The sequence below is a fragment of the Neolamprologus brichardi genome, chromosome 9 (genome assembly GCF_056152115.1).
Source record: "Neolamprologus brichardi isolate AB-2024 chromosome 9, ASM5615211v1, whole genome shotgun sequence".
NCBI lineage: Eukaryota > Metazoa > Chordata > Actinopteri > Cichliformes > Cichlidae > Neolamprologus > Neolamprologus brichardi.
The window spans coordinates 18,132,895-18,147,157 of NC_142112.1; the positions used below are offsets into that span (position 1 = coordinate 18,132,895).

The 14,263-nt window shown below is 42.2% G+C and overlaps 2 protein-coding genes across 2 annotated transcripts in view; one reads left to right on the forward strand and one right to left on the reverse strand.

The window, feature by feature from the left end:
* Positions 1–2,486, forward strand: part of bmp6 (bone morphogenetic protein 6) — a 48,147-nt gene extending 45,661 nt beyond the window's left edge. Inside the window, exon 7 of the mRNA XM_006794728.2 lies at positions 323–2,486. Coding sequence (XP_006794791.1) covers positions 323–472 — 150 coding nt within the window. The 3' untranslated portion in view covers positions 473–2,486. The remainder of the gene's footprint in view (positions 1–322) is intronic.
* Positions 2,219–10,288, reverse strand: txndc5 (thioredoxin domain containing 5). Its single transcript, XM_006794729.3, has 10 exons — positions 9,992–10,288; positions 8,937–9,089; positions 8,383–8,488; positions 8,192–8,288; positions 7,328–7,443; positions 6,974–7,060; positions 5,432–5,593; positions 4,731–4,813; positions 4,279–4,408; positions 2,219–3,960 (listed from the first exon to the last, which is right to left on the reverse strand). Exons 1-10 carry the CDS (start codon positions 10,174–10,176, stop codon positions 3,838–3,840), a joined length of 1,242 nt encoding a protein of 413 aa, XP_006794792.2. The 5' UTR covers positions 10,177–10,288; the 3' UTR covers positions 2,219–3,837.
* Between the last annotated feature and the right edge of the window lie 3,975 nt (positions 10,289–14,263).

Consider the following 14,263-nt stretch of genomic DNA (forward strand, 5'->3'; position numbering starts at 1 on the left):
GACTGAATGATCTAAGAAGAGCATCCCTACACAGTCAATTTAATTTAGACTCTACTGACAGAGTCCAAACCCTTTTTATATATGCTGTAAAGTTGGGTCACGTGGGGTTGGGGATTTTATAACCAGTCTCCAGTGGCCATTAAAGAAATGTCAAATGATCCTACATTTGGCATGATTTAAAAATATAATAAAATCCATTTTTAAATCTGTCCTTTGTGAGTTTATCATCCATTTCTAATTGCTACTTTTTCTGATAATAGAAAGAGGGTGTGGGGGATTTCTGACACATAAAGAGGCTGAAGGTCTTTCTCATTATTTCTAGGTGCACCTGATGAACCCCGAGAACGTACCGAAGCCGTGCTGCGCCCCCACCAAGCTGCACGCCATTTCAGTGCTCTATTTCGACGACAACTCCAACGTCATACTGAAGAAATACAAGAACATGGTGGTGCGGGCCTGCGGCTGCCACTGACAGACAGATGAAGACTGGTAGTGCTTCAGTCAAAGTTGGGTGTACGTTGACCTCAGGTAGACACCGGATTCCCGCCCAAATCTTCAACATGCAAAGGAACGTCCAGCCTGAAAGATCATTTCCGTGTTCCATTTCCATAATTGTTAAACCTGCTAACATATCAAGTAGCAAGTCACCATTCCCCACCACATGTGGATCATCCATAGGCAACTTCACCTTGTTCCAGTCATGAGCCACCAAGTTGTCTACCGCCCTTCCTGTTAGCTGTGGACTGGGGTCTTCTCTTCATGGGTCTGCAACTGAGTGAATGACTGTGTGTGTATGTGTGTGGGGGGGGGAGGCATTTAAGCATTTAAGTTTGTATATTATGTGTTTACTGAAGTGTGTGTATGAATGCCTGAGAGGCTACTGCACCTTCTCCCTCCCTGAGAGGGTGAACCTGAACTGTCGTGGGACCAGTCAGAGTGCTGCTTTCTTTCCCGTCTTCTGTCCAACATAGAAAAAAAGAGCAAGGTGCATCAGTTCTCGCAGGAGGCTCAGATAATGAACAGCTTCCCTACAGCACATGACACTGCAGGGCTAACACCCCCGTCATATTTCCAAGTGGTGTGAATCAGCCCGACTTTCTTTTTTCTGTGCAAAATGTTGTTAACCAAAACCATCTAATACAAACTGAATGATACTTTGGAGTCAGCACACTCATATTTCCTTCCTTCCCTCTGCTGTTTTTTTTCTCGAGCCATATTTGCCTTCCCAAAAATATAACATGGACTGAACCAAAGTGACCGCAGGCTATTTTAGCAGTGGACCGCTCCAAATATCCCCCCCGACACCACCACCTCCTCTCCCCCATGTCAATATTTGCCAGGCTGGGGCTGAGCTGCGATTCACCAGGCTGGTTCAACATGATGCATGTTGTGGCTAAACTGATGTTTTTCTCCAAAGAACCGAAGAATACAGCCTTATCCCTCGGACATACCACAAATGGCCATTTCCATGTTGCTGCTCTCACAAAGTTAACAAACGCTTCCACTCCTGACAGCCCATCATGAAATAGTAGAAAAAAAACATCCCGCAGAACGGTTTGTGTCAGCGTTCTGAAATTAGCCGGTTGCTTTTTCAACCCCGAGGGTGAAACTGTGTTCAGATATGGACAGGTCACAAATTAATGGAAAAACCTGAATGCTCAAACCCTGCAGAGTATCTCGTACTATCTTTTAAAGCATTCATTGGAGGGATCAGTTTGTTCTGTGTTAAATCTTGAAGGGAATGGCCGCTTCTAGGATAACAGCTTTTCCCTTTTCATAGAGCCTGTGGCCCTCAAGTCACCAGATCTCAACCCAGTTTGGTAGATTTTTGACCAATCAAGAGAGCTGAAGAATTAAAAATAAACGTGCATTCGAGCAGTTTTGCTGAAAAGCAGTGCCTGGTTTTTCCTTTAATTTGGCACCTGTCACGTGGCAACGTCTTCCCAACGGAGTAACTGTGAGCTTTAAATGACATGAGTACTTTTAGAGCATATTTTAATGAAAAACTAATACCAGTAAGAAACCTTACGTGCCTAACCAATCATACATTACAAAATATACCTCTGGTAAGCTGCTGTTTACATTTGTGATCATGTTTAGTTTTTTTTTGTAAATACTTGTACATTCTCAGCTTATTTATTGCACCTTTTATTAAAAAGAGAAAAAAAAATCACATACGTTATTAACAGAGATGCAAGAGCTAAATGAAAATGCAAAGTTATTTTTGAGAAAAATTTATTACGAAATCTCATGTTACATTTTGCCATTATTCACTCTTTTGTACAAAATCTGTGGGTTGTGCACAAACTAACCCATGAAAAGGAAAAAAAAACAAAACATGACTTTGTCACTGGAGTTGCTTAGACCATGTGCTATCCATAAAAACTTTTACTGAGAAAAAACTGCTGTGTCTCAGACTGTTTGAGTACCTGGGTTTAACAATAAATGGTGCCTTGCATTCACACAACACATGCTTTCCACATAACCTGGGTCAAAGAGCATTTGCCTAACAGGTGGGTGCAGTTTACACGGCGGTTAATTGCAGAAAGGTGCACTGAAACACTGCAAATGCTTTTTCACTAAGGCTTCACCTTCGAATCCCTCGGATGATATTTCTGTGTTGAATTTTAATGCTGTCAGTTCCAGCCCACTTCAATGATTAACTGTAATCAGAACCTCATCGTCTATTTTAATTCAGGCCGATGGCTCTGGTGTCCAAAGGTCTAAATCATCCCGATACAGTGTTTTCAACTTAGGCTGTCGCTTCAGTAAGAATAGATGGAAATCACGGTGAGAACGTGGATACGATGGGAGTTGAGCTCACCCTGAGCAGCAGTTCGACCTTTCAGTGCTGACGATGAGCGACCCTTCTGTGTCCAAATCCTTCTAACATAGGAAGGATAAACCTGGCCTGAAGAATACAAACATTCACGTCTTTACATCCTAATAATGTTAAGGAGACTTCACGTCAACGATGGCTTGTCCAAACAGAAGCAGTAACACAAAAGATCAGTAACAGAGCGATGGGGCAGCATGGTCCAGGCCTAACACTCCCAATGCTAGGAGTAGAAAGGGATGGTCGATCACTGACACTAAAATAATCAGTCAGGATCTGGTAATCTTGATTAAAAGAAAGAAAAAAAAAAGTTGTCAGATTCAGTAAAATCACAGACTTCTCCATCACATCCCAGTCTGTGTGGTTTCTTCCCTGAGAGTTAAGTCAGACAGGCCATCACTGGCATGACTATGAAGCACCCTCAACTTAACACTCTGCTTCACATTGGAGAGTCACAAACCTTTACAGCCTCATGAGTGACAGTAATAGAAAACTAATGGCTTACGATTTCAAAAAAATAAAAAAATTCATGTACACAAATTAGCATCGGGGAAAAAAGAAGTCAAATGGCAGAGACGTCAGAAACACTTGATTTAAAAAACAAACAGGTAGAAACTTTAGTGCCACTGTTTTAACATTTCTTAATAAAATAAAAAAGAATACAATAAAATTGTATTCTTGTGAAGAGTTCTGGTTCTGAGCAGAGCTTGCAAAGTGGTTGTCGCACATATTACTTCATCTTCAGGCCCAACCAGTCGCCACGTGGTTTAAGGTTGACCAAGAGCAATGAGAAGTACGATCACCTTCCAAACACTCTTACCGAATGATTCTGCACTTGAATACCAAAAAAAGATGAATGCGCCAGCCTGTCATTGGATGACTGACTGAGTAGTGGGAGAGTAGGGGTCTGGCTTTTGTAGGAGAGAGGGTGGTGTCCTATTGGCCAGATATGCAGTGTGAGCGAGTAGAGTTGTGGAGAGAGAGCGCCGACTAGCCTGTATCTACAGCTCGTCTCGTGCCTGCTTCATCACAAAGTCGTGCAGGCTCTCCAAATCCCGCCCACCGTGATGCTCATCACCCTGCTCCCCTGCTCTGAAGATGATCAAGGTGGGGTAACCGCGCACCTGGATAACATAAAAAAAAAAAAAAAAAAAAGAATATCACCATACTGTCATCATTGGGTAACCATGGCTTCACTCAAAGCTGAAAACGTGTGTGCACCAACCACCAGGACTGTTAAATCTGCTTTAGGGTTTTATTTCATAGTATGTAATTAAAATATGTAGCAGTTGTATAATTTTATGTCTTTGATATAATCCACCACTTTAGTTTATTGCATACACTGTAACACACTTAATCCTGCAGAAATATAAAGCTCACAGAAGGATACGTGCGCCAGAAACAGTCTCCGAGTGCAAAGCATTGGACAGAAGTTCACTTACAGAGTACTTGTTGCAGAGTGTGCGCTGAACAGTGCAGTCCACTTTAGCAATCTTGACATCAGTAAAACCAGGAAATTCCTTCTTGGAAAGATCTTCCCATGTTGGAGCGAGATTCTTACAGTGACCACACCTATACAGCAGGATAACACAAGAGTGACATCACTCTCACTGACTGACAAATTGTGTTTCAAACACTGGCTGCCAACATTTTAAATCAGGAGTTTAATCACTTTAGTCACTAGAACAATAATTACTTCAAACATCTGCAGGTACTTAACGTATATATGTTTAAAAATGATACACTCCAACTCATCTTACTCTTAGTAGTTATAAACCCTCTCTTAGAGACAAAGGTTCAGCATTATTTAATACTTGAACTAATTTCTGAGGCGTCATGATTCATTTGACATTAACAACACACAATGAAGAAAGATGTTAAACAATAATCTCACCATGGAGCGTAGAATTTGACGAAGGTGAATCCTTTGGCTACAGTCTCCTCAAAGTTGTCCTCATTCAGGACCAAAACACTGGACTACAGACAGAAAGAGGACAGGAATACAAGTTGGAATTATATGGATCTGCTTTTCCTCACCATGGCGACATTATTGCATTATTATATTTATTATACTGTTACTGGAGTGAGAGCTTATGAACTGTGTGCACAGGTTATGTTCCCCAGTAATGCCCACATCATCTCATTAATAAAAGATATGCAAAATCCTGGCATAATTTAGCTGCCAGTCTCTCACCTAACTGGAATCTGAATGGTTGCCATGCTCAAAGACCTGCAGTGTAACTACTGCGTGTACATGTGTTGTGTTGAATAGTTTCACTGCAACAGGAAATAACTGCTGCTCATGTGCTGCAGATTCTCAGTAATGGCATCCAGAAGAAGTGCACTGTGTGTGTAATGTAAAAATACACAATTCAAGCCCTTTAAGAATCACAATAACTTTACAGCTACAGTGCCAGGATCCCACTGAATGCATCAACGATCACTGCAATGTGCAGCTGCTGTGTATCTAAGGTCTCTGAGGACCAGTTCAACGGGGCACACAAACGCCCCCACTTAAAAATACAAAACAGGAAATACAAAAGAGGACACCAAAATATTATCCAAGTACAACACCTCTCTGTTGTGAACACCCACCTTTGCTTCCTCTTCAGCTGGCTCTTCAGCAGGGATCTCATTTGCCTTTGGTTCCTCCTTCTGCTCCTCCTGCTTTTCCTCCTCGGTGAGTGCAGCCTTCAGCTGGTTGTCCAAAAAGTCTTTGAAGGAGTCCAGGTCTCTCTTTCCTTTGTACTGTTCTGTCTATGACAAGAGGACAAGAAACAAGAGTTACTGTAACCAGTGTAACAATATTTTGAATATTTCTTGGATGTACGCATCAAATGTGTTATTTTTCTTCCTATGACCTCTGAACCAAACGAGTTCCCCTCAACAGAACACTGTTATTAAGAAAAGCAGGATGTTTTTTCAAGCCAGCTATCAAAGGCATATATACTGTGTTTCTGAGACCATTTTGATGGACCGATTATACTCTGACTTGGTGGGTTTTTACTTGCCTTCAGATTTGTCTCTGTAACTATTTAAGCAGCTTAGTATGAATCATCATCATCACACTGAAATGATTTTAGCGCATGTATGTTTGCATGTTCCACGTCTCCTAAACAAGTGGAATGAATGACACTAAAACAATGCCTATGACACCGACTCCCAACATCTGTCTGGTGTGTACAACTATTTTATACAAATTCCACAATCATACATTTTTGTACATTTGACGGTTCAACTGAGCAGCGAACGGCGACCTTACAGCTGCATGGACTTTTTAAACTTCCCTGTGCTCTTGAGTAGTCGCTGATTATTGATCAAGTAATTGAAATAAGCGTAGAACATAGCAGAGCGGACGACAACAACGTGGGGATAAAAGATGAAATGTGGGAGCCATCATTTCATGAAGCCACTCTATGCTGTTGCATGCTGGGGCAACAGGTTGAGGGCGCCAACAATAAGACCAGTAACATTGTGGGGACGTAGCTGGGAGGTGATGTCGGAGAGCCGCATGTTGTCCAAGATAAGGACAATGCTAGACAAAACCTCCCACCCATTCCAAGACGTGCTGGCCAGTCACAGGAGCACATTGAGTGACAGGTTGAGATTACCCAAATGCACCACTGAACTACACTGGAAATCACTCCTGCCTGTGGATATCGCCCTGTACAATCCCTCCATCTAATGCACAGTATATAAGAAGGGCACCTCAATTTCAACTTCATCTATATTCAATTTTGTGCAATATACTGAGATATTTATATATTAGAGCTATTTTGTTATATTTTGTATTACTGAATTTAGTCTAGTTAGTTACTGTTTTGGAGCAAGTGTGACTACATAATTTCATCTGGAATTAACAAAATATTCTGATGCCCATGAGGCATCCTGGTCAGATACACAAACTACCTCAACTGGGTCCTTTCGATGAGGATCAGCAGCTCTGCTCTGATCTTCAATGACTGAACTCCTCAGCCGGTCTCTAAGGCACCATCCATTTGAACCTTTTATATTTAGATTTTCCTGACAGTTACTGTTTATTGACCTAACACCTAAGCAAACACCTGTGTGTAGCGCTGGGATCTACAGGCTGTGCACATGCATACACAAAGAGCTAGTCCCAAACCTTTTGCATACCTTTTCTCCATTGTAAAAGAAGAGCAGTGTGGGATATCCCCTCACACCATTCTCAGAACACACCTCGTAGTGCTGAGTACAGTCCACCTAGTTCACAAATACACAAACTTGTGTTATTAAACAGGAATGTCGCAACACTGCAAACACTGGCTCTGTGAGCTGTTTTTATAACACAGTATGCAAATGGTTAACTCCTCATATGATCAACATCCTGTTCTGTCACACAGGATCCTGACAGGAATCATTTAAGAGTAAATAATGTTTGCCCAAAGGGGACCTGGGACTAATTCAAGAAAGTAAACTTTCATTGTAGTAAGTGTCCATCTGTTCTGTTGTTTTAACATCTGAACCCACCTTTCCTATCTTCACATCGTCAGAGTGCTCAAAGGTGGTGGCCAGCTGTTCCCATGTTGGGGCCATGGCTTTGCAGTGACCACACCAAGGTGCAAAGAACTTGATAAAGTGGGCGCCTGAGGCAGGAAGAAAAGAAAAAGGTAGAACATGAAAAGCCTTGCAGCATTTGCACACCAGCTTTTAGGGAATTTATACATTTACACAATTCTACCAAAGCGAGGCTGACGTTTATTGGTCCAGAAAATGAACGTAAGAAAGCTGATTTCACTGCAAACTCAACACAACCTGCTGTAAATGGATATACACCTCTTACAGCTCACATGAACCAATTAAGCAACGTTTATTGCAGCCCTGTTGCCAAGATGTGAAGGTGGGGACCTATAAACACCGTTTTAAAAATACCTATGTCATATCCTGCCGATTTTCATCTCCAAACAAGAAATCATTTATTTTTTTTCCTTCAAAACCAAAACATTCAACTTCAGTGGAGCTCAAGAGCCGTAATTTCAGCGAGACAATTATCGTGAGTGGCGTTTATTTTTGCAGTTGTTGCCTCAAAGTCCAGAAACGTGAGGTGATGGGAGACGAGGGTTTTTACAGTCGGCTGGCTTTGACTAACGCTCGGGTACTCGGGTGGTGAAATGTCAGTTATGTAAATCTAGTTAATGAGGTGTTTCCATTCTCCAATGTGAGATCCAGAAACTCGGTGTGGCTGAAAACTGAAAGCAGAATCAAAAATGACGGCAACACAGAAACGGCTTATCTGTTACAGCAGGATGCAGCTGCGTAAATACGCAAAGTCGCTTGGCTAATTATGTTGCCTAACTGAAGCTCTACACAGGATCTCTTTTAATGCATTTTTACCTTTGGCTATGTGGGTCTTGAAATTGAGGGCGGTGAGCTCATACATTCCCTGTTTGGGCTCTGGGGCTTTAGGAGGCTCCAGTTCACTCTCTGGTTCCTGCAAAAACATTCAGCAGCAAAAAGCATGAGCATCAGTCTTGCACTGGTTTGAGGACGTGAGGTTATGACTGAATGAACACCAAACTACTAACCGAAGGCTCCTCTTGGAGAGTCTTCAGCATCCAGGTCTCCAGAGACTGCAGATCTCTGGGGCCCTGGTACTTCACTGCTTCCTGGTCGGGCTTAAACAACTTAAGCCTGCACATAAGACAATATATTCAATTCCATGAGACGTGGCATGGCAGATTTATAATTTAAAATCTACAGCTGGACGAGAGAGTTAAAGTAAATCTTAGCTATAACTTTAACCATAAATACAGGTATTCTGTAAATGATTATGGAGTAAACTGCTGCATTTGCAGTTACAGTGTGCATGGTGCAACATCCAAGTTTCAGCCATTAAGATAATGGCAGAATATTCGACCAAATGCATGTCAATGTGTCACTCCTCTGTCAATCAGTGATGAAAAAGACTTTTTACTTCCATGATCTAAGAGGAGTTTAAGCCTAAATGCTTCAGCTGCTGCGTTATGCTCTGTGTTTCTGGAAAACTGACAAAAATGAAATACGGAGCGATCGGACATCAATAAGTGAAGCTGATGAGGCCAAGATATGAGACAGCAGCTTGTGTGAGTCCAGTACTTACGTAGGGTAGCCTCTAACGCCGTGGTCATTGGAGCAAAATTTGGTGTCCTGGACACAGTCTACTTTTACCACATACACCGGGGGGTCGTCCATGCTGTTGTATTTCTCTGCCAGCTCGTTCCACGTCGGCTGTAGCCTCTGGCAATGGCCGCACCTTGACATAAGAGAGGCAAACAGGGGATTTAATGCATTATGGGAAATCTGAGTTTATATTTTCATAACAGTGTATGTGAACACTGTATTCTGAATGCAGACACTGGCACACAGCTTTAATATTTTCTGCTTCCTGTTATTTGATAATAACACCAACATGTAAACCAATTTCCATAACATATTAGCATAATCTTCACTTTTACATAACCTCTCTCTCCATGAATGAAAAAGTTAAACAATCACGTGTAAAAAAAACCCTCACATAATCTCATAATCTCTGCCTTTAGCGTCAGCTCCCTGTTTACATTATGCAGTGCATGGTGACCAAATTAAACTGCATAACAATAATGGCATTATGAATTCTTGTTACCCGCAAAGGACCTCTAGGGGGACCGTGAACCTCAGTTTTGCAACAACTGTTATAACGTCAGTCAGTCAGTGCGTGCCACGTAAGCGCAGCCCTGTAAGAACAACTTTGAACGGTGGCTCAATAACTCCTGCTCTGTGAATAAAAGCTGTTTAACTGTCTGAGTACAGCTTTCAACTGCAATCCTTCACATTGAATATTGGCAGCTAGCGAAGTGTTAGCATAAACGACAGCGAGGACCGCGTAAAAGAAGAAAATGCGTTTCATTTCGCTCAGCTGCACTTGGCTATTTTGGCTTTGCTAGTTAGCAACTAAGCTAAGATCACTCAAAGAGCGAAAGGAATGAGCTAGTGCTAACTAGCCTGCGTGCTAACTAGCTTGCTTGCTAATTTGCCGGTTTGCTCCAATCCAGTATCAGAAACGCTTTTGTGTTTTCAGTAGTAATTAGAGTATTAAACACATAGACAGTGTACTTTTGGGGAATTTGCTTAACTTCGTGTGTAAAAAAAAGAAAAACTTAGCGAGCGTTTACTTACCATGGAGCGTAAAACATGACAAAGTGGGGTGCAGTGGGCACCGCCTCGTTGAACATATCCACCGTGTACGTGTGCTTGGCATGTTCATCTTCTTCTGCTTCAAGGTCGCATAAAACACCAGCAAGCAGTAACGACAAGTGAATAAAACGCAACAAAACGGGTGTGCGGTGCAGAGATGAAGCCATGGTGAATCTCGGCAGCTGAACGGTGTCCCTGCTGGTGTGAAAGGACTGACTTTCTGCGAGCACGCCCCTCTGGCAGACTCTGACTCAAAGAATGCCAGACCTGGATGGGATGCTCCAAGATGGAGCTTACCACAGCAGCATATGGGCATCTAATCACGGTGTTGTGTAGATCTGTGGCGGCCCGCAAGCGCTTTGCAACTCTATCAGATGTGACAGGTTCAAACAAGTGCCACTTTACAAAGAAGTGTGAAAGCCTGCGAGGTATTACTGACTCCAGGGGGAGAATATGTATATTATAATAAAAGGTGTGCAAATAGAATAACAAATATAATAATATCTAACAATAAGTATAACAAAGACTTCACTATTGCCATAGAAATATACATTGAGCAGTGGTTCTCTGCGTAAAAATGCCTTGTTGATGTCAGAGATATCAGCTTTGAGCTGACAGGAAGGCAACAATAACTCAAATAACTGCTCAACCAAAGAATGCAGAAGAGCATTTCAAAGGAAAGACATGTTGAACCTTGAAGCAGATGAGCTACAGCAGCAGAAGACCACACTGGGTGTCACTCCTGTCCGCTAAGAACAGGAAACAGATTACAGTTCACACAGGCTCACCAAAGCTGGACAATAGAAGACTGGAAAATGCTTCCTGGTCTAATCACTCTCGATTTCTGCTGTAACATTTGGATGATAGGGTCAGAATTTGGTGTAAACAACAGGGATCTCCTCTTACCTTGTAACAATGGTTGGGGGCTATTTTTGGTTTGGATCCATGGTTCAAAGTATCTGAGGAATGTTTTCAGTGCTTGGATGAATCTGTACCATGAACAACTAAAGCAAAAGAGGCTCCAGTACTAGCAGGGTGTATCTAATAAGAGTATCCAGAGAGTGTAGCTTCATTAAATCCCCATATATTTTTTTAGATTTTGGATCAACATATGCAGCACTTTATGGATTTCACTAACACTTTGACAGCAAATTTGAGATGATAAATGTGAAGTTAAATTTTTAAATGTTAGAGGAAAGTTGAAGTCATGTATAAAAATCTAATTTGAGACATTCAGGAGAGTTTGTTCCGCCTCTGCTAGTGTAAGAAAAAGCCAAATTGGTCTATTACAAATGGTCCAGTAAGTTCGGGTTGACTGCTCCGCCTTGGCCGGCAGCAGAAGTTTCCTTCACACCTGAGGCTCTCTTTCTTGAAAAGACAGGCTGCTCTCTTAATGCCCAGGGGTGTAAATCTAGAAGACATCCATGAAAAAATGAAATATTGTGAAAACAGACCACATTAAAAGTTCAAATTTTTGCCTTGCTGTTAAAAAAAAAAGCATCTCAGGTGTCAAATCATTGCTGGTTCAGATGGCAGACAGACTGTTGGTGTTCTGCACCGATGGTCAGATATGAGTCAGAGTTGCCTCCTCATCGCTGGAAATGATGTTTTAAAGTGAGAACATTTTAAGCAAACATAATTAATCCAATTTTTTACACTGGTTAAATAGCTCGTCCCGTGGGGGCTGCAGCCTTGCGTAATGGCCACAGTGGATATAAATCATGCATATATTCCCACGGTGGAGGCTGCTTGCGTGTGTCTGTTCCCAGAGTAGAAAGTACCTGCTGGCTCTGTGAACTGACAGCTCTTTGGAAAGTCCTCCCATCTTTTATTATAGTCATGATTTCATGAAACCAAATGGAGACAACCTTCAAAATAAGAGTATTTCTCTTTAATCACCCCATCTCACCACACCCCCAACTTTTCATCTGGGCAACAGTAAAAATGGAAAAAGGAACAAAGAGGTCACAGCATGGAAACAGACAGAGGTGTCGCCTGCAAGACAGAGCTCTTTCAGATGGTCTACTATGGGCGAAAATGATCCGGCCATGCACAGCTGAACTTAGATATAAGTTCAGGCTGAGGTGTTTATGAAGTGCTCTGTATGAGTGTGTGTGACAGTACTTTAAAATCAGCCAGTGGCAGGAAATTTTCCTGTAATTTCCCATGACAATGATTGAACTTCCAGCTTTTAAACACCCATAACACACACACACACACACACACACACACACCTACACACACACACACACACACGATTATTCTGTCCACAGGGAGTACATCCACTGAAAGGAGAAGCCGCATACTTGTAGCTGACCTCGTTGCCCAGGAGGATTTGTACGCTGACCTCAAGACAGACATGAGGCGATCTTTCACCTCTAGCCGTAAAAGATACTAGGCTATCTCTTTGAAGACGTGCAGGAGATATCTTACCTTAGAAAGAGAAAACAGATAAATTCAAAGAGTCAGCAGTCTGCCGACAGCTGCATCCTTTTTGAGAGGAGACCACTGCAGGTTTGCACTTACATGACCTGAAAGCTCCGCGGCTCAAAAACAAAGATAACTGCAGTTCCTCTGTTGGCCACTTGGGCTGGTTCCAAGAGCAAGTCTCTGTAGACTCCCACTTTAAAATGCACAACAGCAGCAGAACTAACCTATATCTATATAACAAATGTTTCCCTAGAACAAAAACTGTTCTGATTTTTCCTGTTGCCTTCTATCACACCCTGTATATATTGGCAGTGATTGAAATGCAGCAGGAGTACTGGGAGCAGTGTTTTACCTCCCAAGGACACAACCTTGAAGGGGGTAGGAAATGCACGTTGTTATCTTTTTATAGGAAAAACTTTTTGATTGCACCTTTTTTATAAAGCAGCAGTTGGCATCAATACAGGCGAGATCCAAGTTCATAAAATGCATCAAGGTTGCAGTTTGTTTCCTGTTCTGGGGGCTTTACGTGCTTTAACTCACTGTGTAGTTAGGCTTAGGTAGCAAACACTGCTGGGTTAGCAAAATATTGTGGGTTGGGTTTAAATCTATCCCTTCACAGTAAAAGTACCCCCTGCATTTACTTGTCATGGCAAGAGATGTCTTTCCATAGACATGAGTATCAATCTTCTCTCTGAACTTCTGGCATAAGAGCAAACAGGCAAATTACACTAAATGTCAAACTCTTTCTTAAAAGAAAGACGCTCTGCAGCCTCGTGTGCTACTGATTGGGCGCACACAGCGAGCTGCCATCCTAAACTCTTTCATGTTTCCTGTTAGTCTCTTATGATTGCTCCGATCAGATTCCTTCTGTGAGTTAGTCTGCTGTACTAACACCATGGTGTTGGCAGAATGAGAACTCCCACTCACTAAAGTTTATTTGAGCTGTTTTATCAAAATATGGCCTTGACCCACAGCTCTCGCTTGCTCTTGCTTACGTCCCAGCTGTTGCTCACTCAGTGAAACGCAAATGCCTCTATGGTTAATTTAAAGTAAAAAATGATATATGAGGTTATTTTCCTTGACTTGTACACATGATAAATAACCTCTATGTGCAGGTTGGACTCTCCCAAAGGGGCTTCTATTGTTACCAGGGCAAGCCAGCAACCACACATCACTATTTAATCTCAACATGTCATATAGCCGTGGTAAATATGACCAAATTAGCGCCGACATATTTTACATTTATCCCGCTGTAGTGGAGGCCACATACTTGCGGGTGTCTGCTGGTTACCCATTGTTGATTGCTAGGCACCTTGCCAGGCCAGCCATAGTGTGCTGTAATGGGAAAAAGAAAGATGAATAGACTCTGGGGACCCAAGGACACTCTGTTTATTCTCTTAATTTGCCTGAAGTTGGTGGCTGAGAGTGAAAGAGTCAGCAGGTGGTGAACGGGGTGAAAAGTGACCGAAAGAAGCTGCATGTGTGAACTTAAAGTTGTTTATGCCACAGTTACGTTTTGTCCCAACCCCAAAGTTTAACGAGTGAGAAAGAACTCAAGGCAGGGCACTTGAGACTTTTCTACACCATAGGAAAATCAGTTTTTAAATACAGGCTGGTCAGGCACAGGCCTCAGAGAGGACACCAGATTCTTTTCCTGTCATAATCGCAGTCTTTGTCTCAGGCTTGCTTGTAGATAAAAGTTAGCATGGTGAAATGATGATCAATATATCCTATAAACGGCAAACACACTACTGGCCCTGATTTCTAACCACCGTTTACCTTCAGAACTGCCTTAATTCTTTGCACAGATTCAAAGTAGGGCTG